The sequence below is a fragment of the Diadema antillarum genome, unplaced genomic scaffold (genome assembly GCF_040938485.1).
Source record: "Diadema antillarum isolate AM-2024a unplaced genomic scaffold, OU_Dant_1.0 scf00000164, whole genome shotgun sequence".
Classification (NCBI taxonomy): domain Eukaryota; kingdom Metazoa; phylum Echinodermata; class Echinoidea; order Diadematoida; family Diadematidae; genus Diadema; species Diadema antillarum.
Window position 1 is genome coordinate 1,572,744 of NW_027271053.1, and position 27,970 is coordinate 1,600,713.

At 37.7% G+C, this 27,970-nt stretch overlaps 1 protein-coding gene across 1 annotated transcript; it reads left to right on the top strand.

The window, feature by feature from the left end:
* Positions 1-16,205: 16,205 nt before the first annotated feature.
* LOC139722393 (proteasome assembly chaperone 3-like) lies at positions 16,206-21,399 on the top strand. The gene is made up of 4 exons (XM_071633700.1): positions 16,206-16,284; positions 18,601-18,702; positions 19,862-19,942; positions 21,253-21,399. Exons 1-4 carry the CDS (start codon positions 16,246-16,248, stop codon positions 21,397-21,399), a joined length of 369 nt encoding a protein of 122 aa, XP_071489801.1. The 5' UTR covers positions 16,206-16,245.
* The last annotated feature ends 6,571 nt before the right edge of the window (positions 21,400-27,970 follow it).

Sequence of the window (27,970 nt, forward strand, 5' to 3'; positions counted from 1 at the left end):
GACCACTTGACCGACTGTCTGACGGCAGTAGTAGCCCCAATAACGCAGTAGCGCAATAAAGGAAATTCTGATGGATTGCGTAATCACCTGCACTGATGGGAGAGGAACCACACCAAGAAGTGTGTCTTCAAGCATAGTTCTCCACCTCCAGAGCTTTATGGAGACCACCCAACCACTTGCATTCGGGAGAGTGGTCTACTAACAGAGACATATGCCCCCTTTACCTCCTTTTTCAAAGGACTAAGAAGACCAACAATCATCTGCACAGATGAACATGCAATCCTGCGAGCATGCATGCTCCTTCTTTATAACGTCTTCTTGGTTTGTTTAAGTTCCTCCTTCCTCTGGAGGCTCATGATTACCAAGAGATCTCTAGCTGGCAATAGAGATAAGACAAACTGAGCACCACGCCCTTTTTAAACCTTCTCGCGATGCAGGTAAATTGATCTCTTCGTCCAGCTCACGAGGACGTAAGATAACCTTTACTGCGGAAGGTATCACCATAGTCTCCCCTGTGTCTTCAGACTGGAAAGCTCCTTACCTCCCCTGCACTTAGAAATGGGTTACCACGACACGTGGCATCCGCACTCAATCGTGTCCACTTACATCGTATGCTAGAGGCGGCGGAGGCTTAAAAATGTCAAACTTGAAGATCGCCATTATTGAGGCACGTCTACCTTCAGCACCCTACTATCGTATGTCTATCCTCCGAACATGGAGACTCGTAACCCCCATAAATCCCAAAGTTACTTTTGAGTTCCACCAACTTTATCCTGTAACAAGACTGGAAGAATTGTGAACGTGGAAACAAAATTAATGTCTGCAGGTAATACTTAACATTGCATCAGAAGGCGGGCAACATGTAATTGTATATATACTGCAACTAATCAGGCACGGCATGGGCCGCGCCAAGCGGATTCTAATAGGGTCCAGAGACTAAGCCGAATGGGCTTTGAGAGAAGGCACAAGAATCTCTTCAAATCTCCAGTCGAGAAAACCGGGCACATGGTACGCGATCGTGACGCAGCCAAGCTCTCCCGATCATCGACCATTCAATTGCAAAAGTGCAACTGTCACAGTGCTCAAGTTGGCTTTATTAGATATATCAAGGCCTATGCGTTAAAATCAGATAAAAATAATGGTAGAATTTCCATCATAATAAAATCATTGAACTGCAAAGTTCAGTAAGGAGGGGGGGGGGGAGCTGTGGTGCAGTGGATAAGAGTCCGGACTCCCAATTGGAGGACTCGGGTTCGATTCCCGCCCATTGCTTACGTCCTTGGACGAGATGTTTTCATCCAGTGAGTGTCCCTCTCGATCCAGGTGTATAAATGGGTACCTGGCAATGCTAGGGTAGTTGTAATGGCAGGGCCCTCTGGTAGAGCAGTGGCAACACTGATGAGGCCACCCTAGATATACAAGTTCGCTTTTTAGCAGCCCCCCCCCCCCCAATTTTCATTTCCATCAAGTCCTTAATGAAACAAGATGTATTTGTACTGATCATGTGACATTATGTTACAAGAATATACTATCATTTTGCCGTATGTATTACCTATGAATATTGTTTGGGAAATGAAAATAAAACATGAATGAATGAATGAATGAATGAATGAATGATAAAGGAGACCTTGATGAAGTTTGCGTGTTTTCATGGTTTTATTGAGAATTCCACGATTGAGAATTCCACACATCTTCATTTTGTGTTGTAACATTACATTGCTGTACCCTTATTGGAATCCATCCGCGATGATGACACGTGGATCATATCAAAACTGTCATAAAAATTAATATCCTTTGAATGACCAGTTCAATTGCCTACTAAGTATATAAAACTTCACTGATGTCCACCGCCGATTCTTAAGCATTCACTGAATCCATAAATAGCCTTAGGCGGCCATGAAGTTTCTTTCTCTTCTCACGAAAAGGAGACAAAGGGATTTATTATATTTTATGTCATTCTTTCCGAGCCATATTTACGTCCCATGTGGATTATTTGAACTCCTCTACTATGTAAATTCAAGTGAACAGAAAGTACATTCCCAGCATATTGTTTTTATTCGACCGTTTTTTTTTCTTTTGCTTTGTTAACAGGGCTCAACTTGTAACAAAATATTTAATTGCTTGACTGAATTTATTTCTTAATTTGTTTTAACTTGAATTTTGAATTTGTTGTACGTGGCCGTTTGAGAAGCAACAGATGCTTGATATCAGGCCACCACTTTACCGATGGTCCCCCTCCAAAGGCAATGAGCCAGGGGCGGATCTAGCCTTTTGCTAAGGGGGGTGGGGGAGACCTAATTACGATGGATCGTGACAAACAAAAATGAAAAGAAAAGAAAAAGTCTTCACATTTTTTTGCCACTTCTCTGCTATCCCAGGGGGTTTAAACCCATAAAAAAAAGGAGCCGGGGTGGGGGGTGGGGGTGGGGTTAACCGCCTATAGCACCCCCGGTGTAGGTCCTCCACTGTGGGCATAAAGTGCCTTGTTCGGGCATAACCGCTGCAGTCAGGGGACTTGAACCAGGGAGCTCACGATTGACAGTCCATTGTCCTATACCGCTGGACCACATCAGCTCCTTAAGTCAATTCGAAAGTTATTCCTCCTTATTGTATCAAATTCTTAATGTCCTATACCCTTTTTTTCTACAAGCCATCAGGTTATGTTCGTTCTTCCCCTTGATCCCAATGTGTAAGGTTGACTATTAAAAATAGAATGTCAATTGGTGATAAAAACTAGACACTGCTATTCGCTTCCAATATTTTAAACAGTATCCCTGTAAAACTGAGGTAAGTGGCTTCACAAACCGCATTCATGAAGCGTCCAAAAACATAACTCTCCTTGCAGTGGCTAACATCAACTGGCTTTGATGTTATGGCATGTTTGGTGCAAAGCTCGAACAAACATTCAGTGTCATATCAGGCCTATATTTAAGAAAATTGATTATTGTACCCATCAAAGGAGTCAATTTATTCGTCCATTTTTTAATGTCTTCCACCAAACTAAGCAGATTTTAAAAACATATCGTATACCCGGTGTTTACCGAGATTGTTAAACATATCCGGGTGCTAGTTTCGGTTTTGATAAGGTCTGAACATTCAGTGTTTTGTCTTGTTGTTTGCATTAAGTTTGTAGATCCGGTCTCTCAAAGTTTAAGTGTTTTTGATGACAATGGGAAGGGGAAAATTTACCTTCCATGCTGGGCTGAATACCTGACCAGTCAAATAACATTGATGATGATATTGTTTTTACAACTAATGTGTGTGTGCTAATTACATATGATATAAAGATCTTATGACCCCTGGTAAATGACTGATATAAATGGGGTCAGTTCGATGATGAATGATGACCCTATGTCTGAACATGTATTTCACGAGGAGCATCAAGTTAATGAAAAATGTGTGGGAAAACGAACTTCCCCAAACAAGCGTAAAATAGTAGCACTTATCGGAAAGGTGTTATTGTTGCGTGGTGTCCTGACTCAAGTTGTAAAATAGCATGGCGGAAAAAACAAACAGGACTAAATGAGTTAGATGAGTTTGGATGCGGGGATATGTGCACACGTAACTGTTTTGTTTTCCTTTGTCTAGAAATTCTGCTTGTGCAACACTAACCACCATTAATAGCGGAAGACGAATTTAACCATTTATTTGCCGCGGTGGTTGGCTCTTAAGTGTGTGGTACAATATACCTCGTAGAAAATTCATTAAGGTGTAACGTTGCTAATGCCCATCTTTTCTCGATTTGCCCTAATCAAATTTCTCCAGACCACTCCAAAATAGGTAGGCTTATGCCTTTTTTTTTTACATAAGTATACAGTTATGCAAATTGAATTTTAGTTTCGAATTTTATCCCGAGGCCCCGACCCATGTCAAGCTACTGCTTATGATCGCGGTCTTCTGCTTTCCTGTTATTATAAGGTCTAAGCATGCTCAATTTTATAATAAATTCATTCAAATCACCCTTTTTTATTTTTTCAGAAATCTATTTAGTGTAACGACATGATATATTTTGAATGTATAATCAATCACCATATGCATGATTTACAACTGTTAATTCCACGATTTCATCCTGAACATAAGTTGTTGTTGTTGTGCGTGATATTATGCTATACGTCTCATACACTGAATACTGGCATGTTCATAGTGTATGTATGTACGTTGAATTCATCTGTACGATAGTATGCAAACTTATGCGTCGTGTAATGTTAATTTCTCAATATACGTATTCTTTTGTTATGTGTGATTTGAAAAAAAAAGGCAGAAATAAAACAAAACAAAAATATTCAGTTATTATTTCCAGAATGGTCGTACTATGGGCGCATTTATACAAGTCATACACTAGTATATATTATATGATATATTTTGATATAGGCCTATATATATATATATATATATATATATATATATATATATATATATATAGATATATATATATATATAAAGTGTGTTACATGTACAGTACAGTATATCCCTCTGTAATGTTCATTCTGGTTTTGGTTTTCTGTTCGTAATGTCCATGATAATGTATATCCCATGTTCTTTACCTGGTCTAATAAATGCTGCTACTACTGCTATATCATATACACGCATATTCCTATACATTTATGATTCATACGGTATGTGTGTGGTTGAAAGAAACTCTGTGGAGTTTACCACACACATAAGGCACACACACATACACACATAAATATACTATATAATGCTTATATATTCTATTTTAATGAATTTATTGGGAATTTTCTGCATTGAATATATATTACAAATGAAATACCAGTCATTTATTTTTGTTTTCAAGACAATAAAACATACAGTGTGTATACATCCGAACATAACTGAGGGATAAAGTGAATCAAATGATCTGACTGAATTATGACACGTGTATTGCTGGGAGTGTGAATGCAGAAGACTGTCTTCAAATGAGCATATAGCTTGAGGATACAACAGCCTTGAAGAGAATAATAAAAAAAGAAAGTGGGCAAAACATATATCATGTATACTTATCGAAAAGAAAAGAAAAGAACAAAAACCAGAGACATTCTGGCGTCACATTGCGAAAACAAAAATTGTATATAGACACTATTTATGTACAGAGAATGAGGTGAGTGCTGGTGCAGGTGAAATATCCCAGAAGTCGCGCGGTACTATAAAGGTGTCTTTTAAGATAAGAAAACTTAAATATGTTTATTGAATAGTTTGATGTTTGAAGGAGACTGGGGCGCCGGATGGGAAGGTATCAAGACATTAAGAATTGATCTATTTTGTTTTTGGTTACAATGGTCAAATATCAGCTAATTCCCATAATTTTATATGTGTTTTTTGTTCATATGTATCTGTATGTATATAATTTTTTATATATGCATTTATAATATAATTTGTAAACAGAAAGAGAGAGATAGATAGAGAGAGAGAGAGAGAGAGAGAGAGATCTCCATTCAACAAAATATCCACGAAGGTAAAATAAACAACACCCATGACTCTCCGACCGGAAATGTGGTGGAGAACACGAGTTCAGTAGAACTACCATGACCATTGCTATTCAACCTCTTTGACTATATGCAACAACGATGGAATGTTTTAAGTTTCGATTACCAGGTAGGGCCTACTCGACATTCCTCCAAAAGGTGTATGAACCTGATTAGACTGTAGGCTGCCCGGAAGAGACATAACATCCGGGCCCTTTATGATATTAACATTTTTTTTTGAGAGAGAGGGTGATTTTTCTTTCAAACAATTAGTGGAATGGAGGTGATTGAATACGGAAAGAGATGATTTTTGTTTTCAAATGAACTATGTAGCAGATGTTAGATTTTATTTTCAAAATGTCCAGCTCATGCAGCTGGTGCTCCATACGAAATAATCTGATTATGCTATGCTTTAAACACCAAGTACAAACAGGAATAGAAAGGTATCCGATGTGTAATATTGACAAAATGGAATCGTGTGTGTGTGTGTGTGTGTGTGTGTGTGTGTGTGTGTGTATCTCGTCAATATTGAATTTAAAGGGATAGCATAGTTTTCGTTAAGATGGGGATTCAGGGTTCAATCGAAATAATCATGAGCCACTTATGTGAAGTATTAAAGAACATACACCTAAGAGGAATTAAAAGTTTACTTAGATATAAAAAAGTAAAACAAAGTGGTCCTAATAAAACTGGTGAGTCATACATTTTTATTAGGGCCTCTTTGTTTTGGGGTATCTCAGTCATTTCCAAACCAATTTCATCACATAACCCTTAATTCCTCTTAGAATTGAGTGCTCTTTGATATTTGATATAAATGATTTCTAATATTCGTAAAAGAATTAAACCCTAAATTCCCATTACAACAAAAACTATACCATCCCTTTAACTCTCTACATCTTGCTCTTTCCATTTCAGTAAATGCCGTCTTAACTTTTCTCTCTATCTATTATTTTTCTCTTGTAATTGCTGATACATTTACATAATATATATATATATATATATATATATATATATATATATATATATATATAATATATATATATATATAATACATATATATATATATATAAAATTGTGTATGTATGTATATATATATAAATTATATGTATATTTATATATATATAATGGTACTTTCGCAACAGACTGGAGTGTCACTGTATAATTAGTCCGAACGGGTTATGCATACTTCGTGGTGAAAATATTACTATTATTTATTCGTTACACTTTTTCATTTCTAATTAAATTTCCAAATAATCTTTCGTGAATTTATGCCCTTTCTATAATTTCTAGATATCTGTAAGTCTAAACTTCGACTCACTTTCAGTATAAGAAAAAAAGGGTTAACATTCACACAATTGGGTAAGCTCCTTAAATCTTACACACCCACACACCCACACACCCACACATGCATACATCAATATCACATACTGACTTTGTCACTGTTTGTGAAAAACCATTACCGGTATACACGAACACGCAACGACGTATACAAACACTCACACATCATGACACTGTATCCCTCCTCTCAAGAAGCTATCTTTATTCTCTCATTATAAACTGTTTTATAAACTGGAGAACGTAATACTGTAGTTCCTCACCCACGATCGCACTTAACACCTACTATTTCTGCTTTCTTTCTCTGCCTAGGACTTAATATGTAGTAATAAAATATTCATCTGTGATATAATGGCAATATTTTAATGCCTGTTACAGTTCCTTATAGGACGAGATCAAGATAAAGAAATTGCTCTGAAAGATGGTGATATCTTGCATTTTCAGTTGACAGTGATGTTGTGTGTTGTTTTTTTTTTCTTTTTTTTTAAAGATTATGACATCACTACGGTTTCCACGAATGTATACAGTTTTAGTATTCAACCTTTTGTGAGCTTTGAGTGCCAAGTGGCACAAAACCCCATAACGTCGTACACACTTTCAAAAGTCCCTGGCACTGAAAGGGTTACAGGCAAGCACTGTGTGTGTAATCAAAGCTCAACAATAGCTTCATTTCCAACCATCGCATTCAAGGGCGGTGAGTTGGCTTAGTGGGTAGCGCGTCTCCCTCACCGTTGATCACGCGGCCCGGATTCGAACCCGAGTCTGGACTGAGCAATGTTGTGTGTAAGCATACCGTCCCCTCTAGCAAGAGGCAAAACACTCTGTCCCTCGGATAGGACATAAAAATTAATGGAGGTCCCGTGTTGAGAGAGTAACAACTCATGCACGAAAAAGATCCCCCTTCATTCATTCATTGCAAAGAGCAGGGTGTTTAACCCGGTGAAGTGGTCCCATCAGTCCTCATCTACATCCAACTGGACCCCATTGAAGACCAACGTAGCTGAATATGGGCTATCCAGCCATCTCTTAGATGGAAATGAACAATCCAGCCATCTCTTAGATGGAAATGAACAAACAAACAAACAAACAAACAAACAAACAAAGCAGCCTACATGGAAGTGTTTATGTTGCTTGAAAATACAAAATCAAATAAAGTATACACTATAACGTAGACTAGAGCAAGTTTGATTGATTGAGGCTAGTTTAATAGGCCATTAAATCGGCAAAATAAAACACAAAAACATTATACTAGTGGGCAGTGTCGTTTACAATGAGAGCCAGGCAGCCTTCAAAGCATCTTGTACTTGTATCAAGATGCCTATACACATGAATATACTATATATACTTTACAATGGCAACATACATTACAAATAATTCTGTGTGAAGTCAAGCAGACAAACAAGACACAATCACATTAATACATACATATTGCACCCACACACTCAAAACACACACACACGCGCGCGCGCACACGCACACACACATACACACACACGCACACACAAATTCTTGCAGTCTGCAAGAATCTTCAGTCTATTAAAGGAGGCAGACTTAATCAGAAGAAGAAGAAGAAGAAGAAATAATGGTTACAGCTCGTTATTCCGAAGGTTCGTTATTCCGAATTTCATTTTCGGATTAACGAATCTCCGGAATAATGTACCTTCGGAATAACGCCACAAATGTTCGGATTAACGAGCTCTTTTTCATTTTCGGATTAACGAATCCGAACCTCTAGGTATAGGGAATTTGTGAGTTTCGGATTAACGAACCTTCGGCGGAATAACGAATCTTCGGAAAAACGAACCTTTGGAATAACGAATAGCACCCCAAATGGTAATAATAATAATAATAATGATAATAATAATAGTAATAATAATAATAATAATAATAATAATAATAATGATGATGATAATAATAATAACAATAATAATAATGATAATAATAATAACATATTTATATAGCGCATTTTCCATAAACAAGCAGTATACATTATATTATGGATAAAAGACAGGATAGATGAAAATAAATCTGTCTACTCAGTCATGGCTAACTGTTCAAAAAAAAAAAGAGAGCTTCAGTAAGCGCTTGAATCTAGAAAGAGTTGTGCTCCTTTTCAAAGCAGTACTCATTCAATTCCATTTACACCGGTGAACCTTATAGAGTGGGATCGATAAGATAATATGACACAAAACAAAAAATAAAACAAAATCTATGATTTTGTGTCATTCTAGGGACGACCTTGTGTTCTTACATGCAACATCTTCATTCATACAGAAAATGCTATAGGACTTATTTTATCGAGACACTGAGGACAGTTACTGTATATTATCCATGATATCAGTGACATCTCATGCACAGTTGGTGATGATACTGTCCAGGTTATATTTAAAGAATCCTGGTATTCCCAAAAAGTGATAAACAGCTAAACCTGTTGTTTCGTACACAATCCCATGGTATTCCCATTATACCTGGGGGTATGGACGGGCAGGTGTAGACTTGTCTACAAGTTTTCCCCTTGTTTCGAATCTGTAGCGAATCCGATTCTACCTTCTCCTCTGTTTATCTCTTGTAACGAAAACGAAAGAAAATTGGAGACAAATATAATGAGCGCCTTCACTGTATAGAGACTTCCATCAAACCAGGGAGGTTCCCACCTCCGTGATTAAACTGCAAACCTGATAACCTCACCTACACAGTGACCTAGAGCAACCTTTTAGATTCAAATGCCTTCACATCACAAAGGTCAATACAATGTAAAATTCTATGGAATTTATTGACCAAGTAATCATGTCAATGTATGCTGGGTACCCCCACTTTCTTTTCACAATTATACATAGGAATAGGTAGGGGTCTAACCACTTGCCTCCCCCCCCCCCCCCCCCACACTAACACACGCACAGACTTCTTCTGTGTGTTTTTTTTTTACCCCGGAAGTGACACCAGAAAATGTGGTTAAGCTTTCTTTTCTTTTCTTTTTTTGCCCTAAATTTGTACCAGGAAGGCCCCCCTTTTTAGGCGCCGACCTTAATTCTAATAGTGAAACTGCTATCCCCCATATGACATCATCTATGTTTACTGTGATTTATCATACATTTCAAAACATTCTTCTACCCTATCCCAATCACTATGAATTCTGAAACTTGTTATACCCAGTGTTGTTCAAATACAAAGGTCTGAAAAACATCCGGAGTTCTCCTTTAAGCAAGCAATGTTAAAATGGAACTACATAGCTTTCTGAAATAATGTTATGTGAGCCTAGCTCCTATGTTATCATACTTGTTCAGTGTAATTTGTTTGGGGTTTTTCAGAGTATTGGTTTCTCAGCTCAAGTACCACCGATATATTCCATAAATCTATACTTGGAGCTGTCGATTTTATGTATGCTGCATGGTCGAGAAATCATGAAAATCGCCTGGACTTCCCGTTTACCTCTCAACACCCCTGTTTCGACAACATGGAGTGAAGGGAATGAGTCTGTAGAATGGGCAAACGTCTTGATGCTAATGCAGTTTGTAAAGGCCTGCTACAAGTGGTGATTGAATATTTAACGTGTTGAGATCTATATATAGGGTAATTGATATCTTTAGATCCTAATAGAATATAGTGGAAAGTTGTCGTTGAGAAATTATTACGAGGACCTTAAGATCATCCTTAGGCCTGCCTATTACAAACGTCGAGATCGATTAGGCCCTTTTCAGGACCACAACACTCATATCCAAAATGAAATAAATTATCTAACGTGACATCAACCATACAATTTTACCAGTTACTTAAATCGAATAAATACATTTTATCGCTAGTTTTCATTTGTTATTCAGTTTCAATTCTGCCTTTTTTTAACAAACAAGCAAACAAACGTAAACATAACTTGACTCAAATGAAAAAAAAATGAGCCAAAGAATAATCGTATATGTTATCGTTACAGCATAGGTCAATAAACTTGAAAATTACACATAATAATTGCCTGATTAACAGAGAGATTGATATGAATAAATTAAAAAGGCAGGAGACTCCACATACTGTCTGATCTTCATAGAGAACTCATTAAAGGGAATTCCGGACCAATGAAAGTTAGTCTGAAAAGAAAATGTAAAATATTACAACCACAACAGTGAACATTTGGGTCAAAATCGGATTTGAAATAGAAAAGGAAAAGAAATATGATCATGTACTCACAGACACAGACACACATATTTATGAAACTCAATTTTCAAACGTTACTTCTGGTTAACTAACTTTGACATCTTGATCAGTCGGATATGATAAGATTTTAGACAATTATAGGGCAAAATTGCGTTTTAATGAAAACCAAAAAATTCAAAATTTTAGACACAAATTGTATGGTAAGCTGTGATTGAGGGGATAATTCACTGCATTGCATACTTTAGTTAAATTTTGAATAGCGAAATTTCACAATTTCATAACCTTCTTAATGTTCATCCAATATTGATAAGTTTTCATCGTTGTGCATAGAGAAATTTACTCTTTCTTTTCAGACTAACTTTCAACTGGCCTGGGATTCCTCTTTAACGCAGACATGATATAAATAGCCCCTACAATGCACGCATAGCGTGTCTATAATATAGGCCCTAATCATTGTAGAAACAGTCTTGGAGGGATGTTTATAGTGCGGACGTGCATGAGCGCAGGGCATTGTACTGTATGTGCGTCGGTGCAACATGAACGGTGATTCGTGTGTGTGTGTGGGTGTGTGTGGGATGTACTAGTAGTTGAGGATACGTGTGCCTGTGTAAGAATCAAAGAGTGTTATTATTACTAACTAAGTTCTCCAACGTTATACAGAAGCACTTATCGATAATTGCTCTATATACTAGTATATAATACCTGTGACAATTTTACTTGCACTTTCGTGATTTCGCAATGAACTACACATTGCACCTATTGTACCAACTACTGTCAAAGTCATACATCTAATCATGCTGCATTTAGTCCAGGACAATCGGCACATGCAAGAGAATTACTAGTAAGAAGGTATGTTTGCCACGACTTACTAAAAAGGGAAACTTTGACACCTGTGTATAAAAGTAAAGTCTCAAAATTAAGCTTCATTGAAATATAATATGATGGAAAGCTACAAAAATTTTTGTCTTTCAAACGATTAATTTGCATAATCACTTAACATCACTTATCTTAAATAGACCCCTATATATACATAATAATAATAGTAATGAAGCGATGCGATGGTCCTCTCGGTTCTTCTCTTGTAGGCCTAGAATTACCGAGGCAGTTATTATGAACGCTATACTATTCTTAGCACTGGCGACAAATAACTCTTTTCCTGAAAATAGACAGATAGATCTCCGTACCACAGTACAACTTTTGGGCGATTAGAAGCAGATACTGTAATATAATATTTCTTTTTTAAAACATCAACTGAAAAATAAGGGGCATTATACTCAGGGCATTCCAGACGATTTTTATAATCTCACATCTCGTGGTAGCTAGGCCTACATAAATCGACAGGTCCATGTTGTCCCCCTCCCCCCCCCCCCCCCTCTCACAGATTCGTGGAATTTATTGTGTTCCTTGAGCAGACTCAAACCAGCAAACTGAAAATCTTAAACACATTACATTGAACAGTGTTAATGACATCAGAGCCTCACATATTTCAGAAATGTAACAGCGTAATTCCATTCAAAGGTTGCATTGGTGTTTTATAAGTCCGTAATTCAGTCAAAATATGATTATTGTGATATTTTCTGGGGGACTATGGGGATAGGATTAAAGAACAGACTTCAAAAGCAACAAAATCGTGCCCTTCGAACAGTTATGGGCGTAAACTGGGAATTTCCTTCCGAATCTATATATCATGAACTGAAAGTTGATAAACTTGAAATTTGGAGGAAAAAGCGAACTCTTTATACAATGTATAAGATCGCACATGAAATGTTACCATATGTTATTTGTAAACTTTTTCAGTTTAAGAATAATGAGTATAACCTTAGACATCAAATGAATAATTTTCAATTACCAAAAGTTTGTACTGAATTCAAAAAAAGAAGTTTGTTGTTTAGTGGGGTAAGATTTTGGAATAGCTTAACGAATGAGATAAAAGGGCTTGGTTGGAACGACTTCAGGAGACAGGGGAATAATTTCATAACGTTAAATATTTTAGTGTAGTAAACCCCGGAGATTAGTATGAATGAGTGGGCGGGGGGGGGGGGGGGGGGGGAGGGGATCAGTCTGCAATTAGCTGATTTCGTTTGTGTATTTTACTATGACAATTATCTTGAATTTTGTATAATCTTTGATAAGTTTATTTTGTACATATTTGTAGGTTTTAAGTTTTGTACTTTTGTTACCTCGTATTGTTATCTCATGTTATTTGTAAACTTTTGCTATGCTGTTTTGTTTTGTTTTGTTTTGATTTGTTTTGTTTTCTTACTCATTTTCAATTATGTAATTTTTGTATTGTACAATTCATTGTGTAACGTGTATTTTTAATTCACGGACTGGCTGAAAAACAGCCTCCGGCTGAGCCCGGTACCGTGACAAAATGAAATGAATGAATGAATGAATGAATGATTACCGCTTGCTCAACAAGTTCACCTGTTAAGAATCTATGCCTGCCTTCTTCTTTTGTTCTACTTCCGACGAAATAACAGTATTCCATAACATAATAGAAATAGGTTTAATGCATCTTGTTTTGCAATAGTCCTAAGACTTAAAATTATGATTATGATTATGATTATGATGATGATGATTATTATTATCATTATTATTGTAATTATTATCATTATTATTATTGTTATCAATAATAATATTAATATTATTATTATTATTATCATTATTACTATTATTATTGTTATTACATTATTATTATTACTACATTATTAACGTTTTAGGTTGCCGTTTGAAAAACAAAAACATACGAAATAAAATAAGGGCACTTCACAAAATTCATATGTCCCTTTTGGACTGGCTCCATTTCATAAAATGTTGTATGATAGTAAATCTTGCTGGAATGGCAATTGTACGGAAGCTTAAAAGTGCCAACCAGATGACGAGATAAGAAGACGAGAAGACAGATTAAATACCGAGAAGCCGAGTTATTGCAACTCGGCAAGTCGACTTGTTTAGGTCAAGAAGACAAGAAGCCGATTTCTTGTAGCTCGGCAAGTCGACTTGTTTGGGACAAGAAGACATGATATCGAGTTGTTGAAACTCGGAATATCGACTTGCTTGGGACAAGAAGTCAAGATGACAAGTTGTTGAAACTCGGCAAGTCGACATGCTTGGGACAAGAAGTCAAGATGACAAGTTGTTGAAACTCGGCAAGTCGACCTACTTGGGACAAGAAGTCAAGATGACAAGTTGTTGGATCTCGGCAAGTCGACTTGTTTGGGACAAGAAGACATGATAACGAGTTGTTGAAACTCGGAATGTCGACTTACTTGGGTCAAGAAGTCAAGATGACAAGTTGTTGAAACTCGGCAAGTCGACTTGTTTGGGACAAGAAGACATGATAACGAGTTATTGAAACTCGGAATGTCGACTTACTTAGGACAAGAAGTCAAGATGACAAGTTGTTGACTTCTTGTCCCAAACAAGTCGACATTCCGAGTTTCAACAACTCGATATCATGTCTTCTTGTCCCAAACAAGTCGACTTGCCGAGCTACAAGAAATCGGCTTCTTGTCTTCTTGTCCCAAACAAGTCGACTTGCCGAGTTTCAACAACTTGTCATCTTGACTTCTTGTCCTAAACGAGTCGACTTGCCGAGTTTCAACAACTTGTCATCTTGGCTTCTTGTCCCTAACGAGTCGACTTGCCGAGTTTCAACAACTTGTCATCTTGACTTCTTGTCCCAAGCAAGTCGACTTGCCGAGTTTCAACAACTTGTCATCTTGACTTCTTGTCCCAAGCAAGTCGACTTGCCGAGTTTTATCAACTTGCATCTTGTCTTCTTGTCCCAAGCAAGTCGATATTCCGAGTTTCAACAACTCGTTATCATGTCTTCTTGTCCCAAACAAGTCGACTTGCCGAGTTTCAACAACTTGTCATCTTGACTTCTTGTCCTAAACGAGTCGACTTGCCGAGTTTCAACAACTTGTCATCTTGACTTCTTGTCCCTAACGAGTCGACTTGCCGAGTTTCAACAACTTGTCATCTTGACTTCTTGTCCTAAACGAGTCGACTTGCCGAGTTTCAACAACTTGTCATCTTGACTTCTTGTCCCTAACGAGTCGACTTGCCGAGTTTCAACAACTTGTCATCTTGACTTCTTGTCCCAAGCAAGTCGACTTGCCGAGTTTTATCAACTTGCATCTTGTCTTCTTGTCCCAAGCAAGTCGATATTCCGAGTTTCAACAACTCGTTATCATGTCTTCTTGTCCCAAACAAGTCGACTTGCCGAGTTTCAACAACTTGTCATCTTGACTTCTTGTCCTAAACGAGTCGACTTGCCGAGTTTCAACAACTTGTCATCTTGACTTCTTGTCCCTAACGAGTCGACTTGCCGAGTTTCAACAACTTGTCATCTTGACTTCTTGTCCTAAACGAGTCGACTTGCCGAGTTTCAACAACTTGTCATCTTGACTTCTTGTCCCTAACGAGTCGACTTGCCGAGTTTCAACAACTTGTCATCTTGACTTCTTGTCCCAAGCAAGTCGACTTGCCGAGTTTCAACAACTCGATATCATGTCTTCTTGTCCCAAACAAGTCGATTTGCTGAGCTACAAGAAATCGGCTTCTTGTCTTCTTGACCTAAACAAGTCGACTTGCCGAGTTGCAATAACTCGGCTTCTCGGTATTTAACCTGTCTTCTCGTCTTCTTATCTCGTCATCTGGTTGGCACTTTTAAGCTTCCGTACAATTGTCATGGTAACGACAAGAATCCAGCCTCCTGATTGGATGTTGCTATGGGAAATTGCCATTCCAGCAAGATTTGCTAGATCCTAACATATTTCATGAAATTGGGCCCAGAAATCTATACAAGCAAACAAACATGAGGTTGGCATTAATTCTACAACTTCCTTCATAAAGGACGTCTGGAAGTAAGGCTAAGTAAGCAAACGTGAAGTCTACCGTATTGACCGATTCTGTGACGCGCTATGTGTGTTTTTGGTATGGGCAGCGCCATTACGCGGTGTCTCAGCCGACCCCCCCCCCCCTCCCCTCCCCTCTCCCCCCACCCCCTTCCGCGCACGGAATGAAAAACTGATGCATGGTTTTTTTTTAGCCAATGGGCGTCTCGTACTGAGTGTGCGAATGCTTACTTAGTGCGCGAACCTTTGTTACAAGTGCGCTATAAACATGTTGCCCGTGGGGTGGGGAGAAGGGGGGGGGGGGTCGGCTGGGACACCGCAAAATGAGCTCATGGCTACGCCTGTGCCACAAATTGTCTGCTGCCCTCAACGAACTCGAATCGGTCAAATTACCCTGAGATTTTCCCCAGTGGAGTCTACCCAATCCGGTCCGATTATCGATGATGGAATCCCAAAAGGGCTATCCAACCTCGAAGACGGTATGATATATTCATCACATAAATAATGCTTTTCATGCCGTCTGCCCGGCTGATGGGATGTTCCTGGTTTCAACTGTCTTGAGTGAAGAAGGACTGACTAATTTAAACATCATACATTAGAAAGTAGGAAACTGCTTGTAGTCCCATTCGTGCCAATATATGCTGTATCGTGTTGGGGCATCATTCTGCTGCAAAACAATTAATTTTACATACTGGGATTTTTTTGGATATGTAACTAGTAGTAGCTAGTCTCTTTACCATAGATTCTATCTATCTATGCATTCTTATAGTACGTGGTACTGAAGACATAGATAACAGCAACGTCAAAATTACACACCGGGTATTACTGATGTAGCATATAGGGAATGTAGATCTAGATAACTCCTGCTTCAGACCACACAAATGTAACGTCACTATCGTCAGACCTCAGGGGCCGCGGAATCGGGGGGGGGGGGGGGGGGGGGGGGGCTGCAGCCCCCCCCCCCCCCACACACACACACACTTTTGGATCGTGAAAAAAAAAGAAAAAAAAAGGGGGAAAAATCGGGGGAAAAATCACGCTTCCCGAATTTCTCACAAAAAATGTTCTTTAGATCGCTTTATCTCGATTTTAAAAACGCAAAAGCTCCGTCGAGTGGGAGGGGGCATCCCCCTCCCCCTCTACCTCATTAGATTTTGTATACATACACATAGATGATGCACATGCGGAATAAGAGCTAAATGCCGTGATTTTGCTATTAACACTTTCCTGAAAAAAAAAAAATCTAAATTATTTCCAGAATTTTTTTTTGGGGGGGGGGTTGGGGAACTAGAAAAAAATCCAAGTATTGCACCAAAAGTTTGCACCAGATCGCTGCATTTCAGGTCTAAAAATAGAAAATCACCTTCATGTGGGAGGAGAAATATCCCTTTTGTATATACACACTCGTGAGCATGCCTTTTCTGTTTGATTGCTTAACAGACAATGTTCATGAAATTAATTGTAACAATAGATTAATACAAGAAGTTTATTTAAATGCTACCACTTTATAGACAAATTGTTCAATAATAATCCACATCAAAATATCCTGCTACCTTAAACAAGTGGGGCCATTTCAAGTCGATAAAAGACTGAAAAACATGCATCAAATTGCACCATTTACAACATAAAAATGCAAAAAGTTGTCACCATGGGAGGGGGAACACACCCACCCCCCCTCCCTCTGCTCGCTCGGGCTCGGTCGCTTCGGTCCCTCGCATAGTCACTGTTCTTCCCAATATCACAAGATCCTTATCAAGGCTACGCCGGTGCGTCTAAGCGGGGGGTTTCAAGTCGATAAAAGACGCAAAAAGATGCATCAAAATTGCACCATTTACAATATTAAAATGCAAAAAGTTCTCCCCGTGGGAGGGGGAACATCCCCTCCAATACCCTCCCCCCCCCCCCCCCACCTTCCCTCCGCTCGCTCGGGTTCGGTCGCTTGGCTTCCTCGCATATAGTAACCACCATCCTCCAAAGATCACAAGATCATTATCCAGGCTACGCCGGTGCGTCTAAAGCGGGGGATGGGGGCTTGTTGACCTTGATACACATCCCCCCCTCCGGCTGCGCAGCCCCCCCAAACTGAAAAACGTTCTGCGGCCCCTGGACCTAACGTTAGTACTAGATAGTAGCTGGACGGCTAGAGTATAAATGCTTTGCTAAAGTATAACTAGTTAAAGGGATGGTATAGTTTTGGTGAGTAGTTTACATTAGTAGCTAGTAGTTAGATAGCCAGACGGCTAGAGTAGAAACGCTTCTTGCTAAAAACTTTATAACTAGTTAAAGGGATGGTATAAATTCACTCAATACTAGTTTTGGTTGAGTTGAAAATTCAGCTTTTAACTTTTTGCGGGATACTTATAAACTACATTATGAAATTTTAAAAAGGGGGGTCTATGCAATTGAAAGTTGAAAGAGGAATTGAAAGTTGATATGATGAAAATCAGTTTTGAGGGGGTTGCAGGGGGGGTGCAACCCCCCCCCCCCCCAAACAGACATACACACAAGTTTTGGTTCGTTAAAAAGAGAAAAAAATTGTCCTTCCTAGCTAGGGATCTACAATAATGGATAGCATGCCAAGTAACAGTCGGCTCAATGAAACATCAAAGCTCTTGCCATGAAAGATGTTTCCACCTTGGCCTAGTTTTCAGATTGTGAAAATGTATTTTGGCAGAACAATGTCAAGATAGGAATGTTGTGGCAAGCCTCTGTGTTCATGTCATATCTAAGACTAAATTTGGACATTGTATTAAGTTTCTCAAAAATGTTTATCCCCGCTGCGATTCCTATTTCAGGGTGCAGTCACTCTGGATGGGAGGCACACAGACTTTGTTCTCACCCCTTTTGAAGACAGATCCTTTCTTGTTGTTACACAATACCAGAAACTTGGGACACTCGTAAGTATCACAATTTTATTTTCTTTTTATCAGTCCAAGCCAAAACATAAGTTTGTTTGTTTTTTTATCTGTATGTAGTGACGTGCACTAATCACAAAATGAATACCAGTATGTAGATTTATGAAAAGAAAAAAAAAACAATGTTGTTGTAATACGTTTTGTCGAATTACTGCCATTTTGTGAGAAAAATTTCATGTCAGTATGATATCAGTGTCATCACACTTGCGAGACCAGTTTACCTTGTGATATATATAAATTATGAACAATGCCCTTTCAAGATGAAACCAAACACTTGAATGTTTATGGCATAGTTGATATTCATCTAGCTGTTGCTTTCGTCTTTGCTTACCTGTTGTTCAAATTGTTCATCTTACCCTCTCCCCGACTCCCTCTCCCTTAGTTTATTACCAGTACTTGAATGACAATAAAAGCGGCCATAAAATGTAGGCAGTATAGATATATCTATGAAAGTTGTAGGGAATGCATGATTAATTTACATTTAAAAGAGTGAAAGTGTAAGCCAGTGATGGATGGATTTTATTTCTTTTCTCTCTTTTTTTCTTTGTGTGTAGAGAAGAAATTGCTGTCAGGAAATAGGTCACAAAATAGTCAGTGTGAATGTATATTATTTTCTTCGATATTTCCACCAAAGTTGTTATTTTACGCATGTTACATCCATAATAATTGTAGCCCTTGCTTATTTTCCTTTAATTGCTTTCCAACTTGAAAAAGATACTCTGGGTTGGAGAAATGGAGATGAATATGACAGAATAATTCAGTTGAAATCAAATGCACAGTGTTGTTAAAATATCCACTCACAAATATGTCAATTTACATTAAAGTAGCATCACATTTGCGTAAGGTTTCAATGTGGACTCAAAATATGCTTAATGAGTGAAATTATTAAATTTGATTCCCAAAAAACATTGTGTAGCATAGAACCCTTATTCTTAACTTTATAGACTATTTAGAAGGACATCTTTGTTGCCTGACAGCAAAGGAACTTCGAACTTGTGTAGGCAGCAATTTATACCAATATCAGATGTACTATTAATAATGGGCAAAATGCAATATTACTGAATGTGTGGGCTAGTGAAGTGTTAATGTATTTCTGTTGATTGTTACTGTTAATCCCCCTGTGTGTTCTCATATTTTTCAGATCCATGTCACCAAAGATTCCTTGCCCCTTGATAAGAGGGAAGAGACATACTCCACTCATGTCTTACTCGGCAGAGACGAGGTAAAAATAATCTCGAATGAGGAGGCACCCATCAACTGTAAAGAACAAGTTCACCTTCATATACATGTGGATTGAGATTATGCAGCAATACAAGTAGAATACATCAGTGAAAGTTTGAGGAAAATCAGACAATCCATTAAAAAGTAATGAATTTATAAAGTTTCTGTGTAATCACTGCTGGATAAGAAGACTACTACAGATGATGATGTCACATGCATAGAACAGTATAAGAAAAATATTTAGAAAGAAAATTACACTAAATTTGATTTCATGAAAGATGTACACATTCCCTCAACTTGTAACTGATATATATGTTAAGGGTAATATCACTCCCCCTGCATGTGCTCTTTTATTAATATTATGCCAGAAAAGTGAAAATATGTTGATTTTTCTTTATATTTTCTTTATATTATTCTACACATATGACATCACAAGCTGTAGTAGTCTTCACATCCAGCAATCCCGGAACTAAAACTTAAAAAATTCATAACATTGGAATGGATTGTCCGATTTTACTCAAACTTTCACCAATGAGCTCTACTAATATTGCTGAAGTCTCTCAATTCACATGTTTCTGAAGTTGGACTTGTCCTTTAATGGCTACATGGCAGTCTGTAAATGAGTAGGCAGCTTTTTGGCATCATTTGTAGAAAGTGAATAATCAAATGTGAAACTGTCTGTTCCACTGCTGTTTCACTGGATTTTCTCCTATAGATTTGATGCCATGAAATTGTTCTTCATTGTGATACTATAATGCACAGTCCAGAATAGGTACATTCCACTTCAAATATGATTGACTTTGGAAGCTTCCATTGCACTCGTTTGTCATGGAGCTCGTCTGTGTAGTCATTACTGATCAAATATTATTTCCAACAGGGAGCTATTTGGCTCATGTGAGGGACAGTGGTGTTGTCACACATGTTGATGGCTTTGTACATAACCAGATGACAGGAACTTTGTCACCGACAAATGATCGATATTTGCGTCTTGTAGGGAGAAGAGTTACATGGGGTGTGTAGAAGATCATTAAAGAGTGTAAGATGAGTCAATGTAAGACATTAGTGAACAAAACATGACGCGAGGCAAAATTAATTTAGATGGTCTGCTGACTGTGATTGGTACTGAGGTAAGAGACTTTCTAGGCGTGACAAGTAAATCAAAGTTGCTAACAGTAGTTGTTGAGAGTGACATGACAGGAGGCAGATCAACTGACCAGTGATCGATGACAGATTTCATGACCCTGTGGGTCATCCTATTTGGTAATTTTATGCTGCATTCTTCTTGTTCCCTTTTGCATTGCTTTAATTCAGCCGGTGATCCATGTGTTCGCTCGGAACATAGCCAGCAAGGTCCTAAAGTCGGAGTCGAAGCCACTCCTCCTGAGTCTGGCGCTGGAAGACTACTCGCCAGCCATTCTCAGGGGCATTCAGAAGGTCATTGAAGACTACCTGTTATGAGAAACAAGACTGGTGAGTTTTCTGGTCCTCAGTATGCTACTCTGCTCATGAGGGTCACTGAGGTATTAACTCTTTATGTGCCAATTTCGCACATCCGACTCAGTTGACGGCGTGCCAACTTCGTATATTCTGCTCATACCCACAAACCCGCCCAAACAGATCAATATATTGCCAAATGCCGGCAGTACAATGAAACCTCATGCTTCATTCTGTTCATCTCATATATAGCTTGCATTTTATGTGGTGATGTACTGTCAAGCGGTGTTCCCTAATAGATTTTGCTCGTCAATTCAAAGTTTCTGTCACTGTTTTGTTTGCAAAAGTCATGCCTTTACACTAATGTAGCTACTGGTCATTTCAAAGAAAAACGATTATGGCTTTGTCATACAATTCACATCAATGCAAAGCTTGGCATTTTCTCTGCATCTTTGCTCACAGCACGTACAGCTTAACAGAAATATATAGAAGTTACATGGATTTAAAAAACAGAATGTTTTCTCAAAGCATGACTATGTTGGTGTCTCAGAATAATGTGGCACACAGGGGGTTCCCACCGTGGCACAGGAGTTAACAAACTCTTTGTGCCAAAGAGTAATTTCCTTACTCTTGAAGATAAACCGTCTTTGTATTTTTGTTTAATTTTCTTTGTTCAAGGTACTTGACAACTGACTTTTACTGTTTGAGGGTTTTTACCAGTTATTGTTTTGTTGCTTTGTTGGATCTCTTGTTAATATTGTGCGTTTAATCTATGGTGTGATACCAGTTAGCCCTTTCTGTGCCAGGGAATGTGGACAATGTGTACAATGCCATGGGGTTTGCTGTGATAAGAGACATTCAGAATGCACAAAGGGTTGGCAGATTATTTCAATTCGCAATTCGCGTTTCGCGTTTCGCGTTTCGCGTTTATTCATTCAAACAGATAAAAAAACATCCAGACAAGGTACATAATTAGATTCAGATTGACAATACAAATGTAACAGAATGTGGAGACAGCAAGAAAAACAAAGTTTTATGAGTAGCTGCCACCATAAGCATTTATACTAAAAGTCATATTAAGTCGAACAAATACATGTGCATAGAAATTAGAACCAAAGTAATTAAAAACACATATTGAGAGAAATAAAAAAACCCAACGCACACACACAGAGTAATACCTGAATACGTAGATTGCTTTTCTTTTTCCAATAGAAATGATTTAAATCTTCGTTTAAAAACATTTAGAGATGGACTCATTTTAATTGCCTGTGGCAAATTGTTCCAAATTAAAGGTCCTCTATACAAAACAGACTATAAACCAACATTTGTTTCATTAAGAGGTAAATGATAATTCAGAGGATTTCTCAAACAATACAAATACAGTAGATAGCACTATTTAACTGAAACAAGGAAGAAAGACTTGGAGGAATGCAATTTTTAAAACATAAATACATAAATACACTAATATTATTATTGTTCAATTCAAAAATATCTAAGACATTACATTATTACATTATTTGTCCTCATACCCCCAAGATATTGTGTAGACAATTTCTCATGGATTTATCAATTGTTTTTCTATCTTAGTCTGTAGTTCAGCTTCTCTGTATTTTTTATGTGCTCTTTGGATGGTATTTCTGCAGATGTGGTGATTGCTACAATTGTAAAATTGTAAGATTTTATTGCATAATAAAATCATACCGTGATATATTGCTTTAACTCTGAGAAGCCATTGAAAATGTCAAAGTGAAATATTAGGAAGAGACAATTTAGCCACTTTGTAATGAACAGTATGTGGAGCAAAGGGTATATGCGGTACAATGAGATTGAAAGAAGGGGGATGCTGGGCTTTCCCATACATACTGTACAATGTACTTCAAGACTCACAACCAGATGTATGTTTTGTACATCATTTTGTAAACAAAACGTAGCGCACGTCGCACCTTTTTGTGGCACCTACGTTTTGTAACACTCATTGTGCAGGATATGTGAGTTTCATGTCTGTAGCATGCAGAATACAGCAAACTATCTACCACTTTGTGCATGTGATATCATAGGAGAGAATGCTTCTTGTTCTTTGGCAAACACTTCCACTCTATTTGGAAGATTTGAATGCTCAGCTTGTCTTTGGAAACAAGTGAAACATTCCCCCTCCCCCTATCTCTTTATACACAATCTTTGAACTCACAGGCCCACAAGTAACCTATGGTACTGTATAATATATAAGCCATATATTTCACGAATTTTGTGAGTCAGGTGTTTTGGGTTTTTTTGTGTGAATTTAAAGATAATATAAAGTTTTGGTACCTCAAATGTTTCCCTGAGTTTCCTTGTCTTAGTTTGTGTTTCAGGTTAAAGTACCTTTCATATAACTAACGCTGTGAGACTTACTTGCCCCAAAATGCTCTCATGTCTTAGTAATCATGCAATAATGGTTTCGTACAATACGTGTATATTGATTGATACGTGTATTATATACACTTGTATATGTATATATAGATTGATACGTGTATATTGATTTCCTGCAACTTTAGTTTAATTCAATTTTCATTTACTCTTGTGATGCATAACATTGTAAACTTCACATATTTTTCTTTGTTACTACATTGTATTAATGTTGTATTATTTTGTGTATGAAAATGTTGTCGGAAATGAAATAAAATGAAATGAAATGAAATGAATGAATTGTCGCGGTACCGCGTCGAGTCAAACTAACGGCTCGTTCTAATTTTTCAGAGCCCGCTCTGCTCTGGTACGAAACCATTATTGCATGATTGCTAAGACATGAGAGCACTTTGGGGCGAGTAAGTCTCATAGTGTTAGTTATATGAAAGGTACTTAAACCTGAAACACAAACTAAGACAAGGAAACTCAGGAAACTTTTGAGGTACCAAAACTTTATATTATCTTTAACAACATGCGAAAATATCAACTCTAATCCTGATGTGAATTCTACATGCATGCCTACATTTCTCTGTTCTGTCCTGCATTTCACAATCACGAATTTAACTATTTGTGAAATTGTAGGGAAGTCCTGGGCCCCATTTCATAAAAAGTTGATATGATAGCAACTCTTGCTGGAATGGCAATTGTCATAGTAACAACAAGAATGCAGCTTCCTAATTGGCTGTTGCTATTGAAAGTTGCCATTCCAGCAAGAGTTGCTATCCTAACATCTTTTATGAAATGGGACATGGGTTTGCAAAAAAATAGCCTTGCTATAATATGCCGTATAGTATGTACAATTATTATATAGTAAGACGGTTTCACTATTCGTAGCTTTCAAGTACAAGTTTACGCAGCACTATTCAAAAATACTTTGTATTTGCCACAAATATACACTGAAAGACAACTCTCTTTAATACCAGCATGTGGGGCATTATGTATTGGGACCCTCTGCACTACCACTTATGTCTATGTTTTTAGCAACTTTCAGGAGTCTGTTTTCATAAGGTTTTATCATAATGAGGAAATAATCATGGTCCAGACTGCTGTTGTTGATTCTGAATGTTTTTAAGGGTCACATGTACCGTTGAAAATGAAATACACGGAATTGTGAATAAGTTTCTGAGTCCAAACGATCTAATTGCAACTTTATCTGTCTCTTTATCATTCTACAAGTTATTTTCAGAATATATTTGTTTTAGAAAGCATCATTGTTTTGAATCCACATCATTTGCCCATTGAGCTACCCCAGAATTAGCCCATCAACATTCTTGCTTGCCTCTTGCTATTGACCAAATACCTAGAACCCTGTCCATGTTTCCAACCTTTTTTTTATAATTGATTTTCTTGTTTGTTTGTTTGTTTTTTTTTCGTTGTTGTTATACTGTGTCCATCAAAGTTGGTATGCAGTGGCGGATCCAGGTGGGGGCACACCGCCCCCTTTATGTCTTGTTAAAACAAAAAAAAAATAAAACGGAAAAAAAAATGGGGGGGGGGGCCTTTAATTTTGTAAAGGCGCCCCCTCTTTACAGAATTCCTGGATACACCCCTGGTATGTATTGCCAAGCTTTGTGCAGCTTTGTGTCAAAAAAAAAACAAACTTGTGTAAGTTTGTAGTAATCTTGACTTGTTTGCAGTCTTTGTTTGTGTTCATGGACAACATCATCATCATTACTTTTGTAGATCATGATAGCTTAAAGAACTTTTGGTTGTGTGTGATAACTTCCTCTTCTTTTTCCCATTTGTTCTATTTTTCTTCATTATATTTCAGGGAGAGGGAAATGTGAGAGCAGAAAATGCAGCTGAGCCATGGCGAATGTATCTGGTCCTTGTGTTCAGGGGTTGAATGAGGAGTGATCTGTGTGCTACCACCTACGCAGGTCATCGCTGGCTGTTTGTGTTCGACAAAGATCTAGAGCGGTGAAGACATCCCACCTGCTGCTAGCAGGACATTGCTAATAGTCATATCATATTCACTGTGCCTGCATCCAGTGACCCATTGGAGACCTACTGTTTCAAACTTTAGTTGGCATTTCTCCACCAGTAGGTTGACATTGGACTTCAGGTTCCATCTAGAAGTCTTGTTTATCAGGATGTGTCAAATCAAACTGATGCTAAACTGCAATTTTTCTGAGCTTGCTGGTTTGCCGTCTCGCTCCTTTTGCAGGCTCACATTGTAGCGTCTTCTAAATTGGTGCACACACATTGCAATATGTACTTACAACCACCTTATTTCAAATGGTTTGTGGTAACTAATGTGTGTCTTAATAAGTGAACCCAGGTAATGAAGGCTTGTGGAGTACCAACTGTGATTCTCACACCAAAATCGCTTTTCCATAACAATATACAGTAGGACTTTGATTATCCAGCCACGTCGGTACCGTCCGGCGGGCGTCCGGATAATCGATTTGGCCGGATAAGAGAGAATTGCTCAAATACAGCACTTTCTAGCATATCATGCTTAGCAATTGCCAGGGGAACACACGTTATTACCAATTCACTAATATCATGATTATCTGCATTACATTGTCATGTTTCAAACTTCATAAATTGGTATGGAAATTAAACAAAATAATTATAAGTAAAGTCTCCCTTCATGTACATGTATTGTTTCTTATGATTGATAATAAACGACAATGAGATCGATTCAAATTCATGAAATTCTTCCGTCAAGATGTTTTTATTGCACCTGATTGACAAATTGCCCTACATCAACGTAAATAATCAGTCAGTTGCAATGAGATCGATAATGCGAATCATCAAATAGTGTTGCTATATTGTACTGTAACCACTGCTATGCACTTGGTGCCAGTGGCAAGCACGGCACCAGTCATTGATGCATCTCATGAACTGTTCCGCTGCGATGATTGGAATATGTCCCATTGTGTATTTGCACGATGAATGATTGAACGTGTGTTTGTTTTGAGTGAGATTTGGCACTATTGAAAAATACTTGGAACACTTTAAAAAATGTCCGACAGTTGACATCCAGATAACAGAGAGTCCGGATAATCGATGGCCAGTTAATTGAGATTCTACTGTACGTTGTAATAAGCATAAATGTTAACTATAAAAATGTAAACTATGTAATTAAAAAAAAATGCTGATTTTTTTTTTTCTGTGTAGGAGCTCCGTATGGTATACCGAAATTGACCTTGATCATCATAAACCAATCAGACATTCTATTAAAGCGTTTTTAACAGAACCAGTGGTTCGGGATGGGCATTTGCGGAAAGGTTGACAGCTGTGACTACATTTGAATTTATATTTATTAGTGTATTTCTGTCAGTTGGTGTCAACAGGAGACAAATAAAAGTTTTGTTGCTTGGCAACAGATTAACCATTATGGACTTCCTAATTGATGTCTGGTTAGCAAAGCATATAATATATTAATAAACACAAAACATTAAATGTAATGCAGGCAAGATACAGTCTTCAATTGGATAATCTCTCCATTATGCATCTCAAAACAGGACCCACTATGCTTTTCATACAGTCTTTTTTTTTCCCCCTCCCAGTTAGGCAAACTTTGTCACAGTATTTGCAGCCTGCAAAAGCAAAATACTCTGATGGAAGTGACATTGTTTTTCTTTTAGTTTGCACATTCATTCTTATTTGGGGTGTGTGCTCGTTTAATAGTGTGTGTATTGTTGTTTGTGTGTGTGTGTGACTTCTCTTGTTTTCTTTTGTATGTAGGATAAACATTTTGATATGGTGAACAGACACTAGTTTGCAGCTATGAGAGAATCTTGCACTTCATATCATGAAACGTTATCATGAAATTAATGTGTAAACAATACAAAATAATTTACATTTGACATGGTCACACAAAGAAGTGCAATGAAGTCTCAAGCAGATGAGTTTGCACAATGGCTTTTAATGGTTCAAACATATATCATCATACTGTAACCAGCTCAACAAACCAGCTTATAGTGAATACAAAATACTTTACATTTAAGAGTAGCAGTATTTACATATCATTTCATCATACAGTGTACAACAATCTATTCAATATGTACAGTCGACTATGTACAGTAACATTCCAATAAATCGACCATTTGTATCGCAGATCTCTTTCAGATCATTCTACATCATCAACATTTCAAATGACGAAATTCATTCACGCTTGGACGTCCTACTGTATACTTCC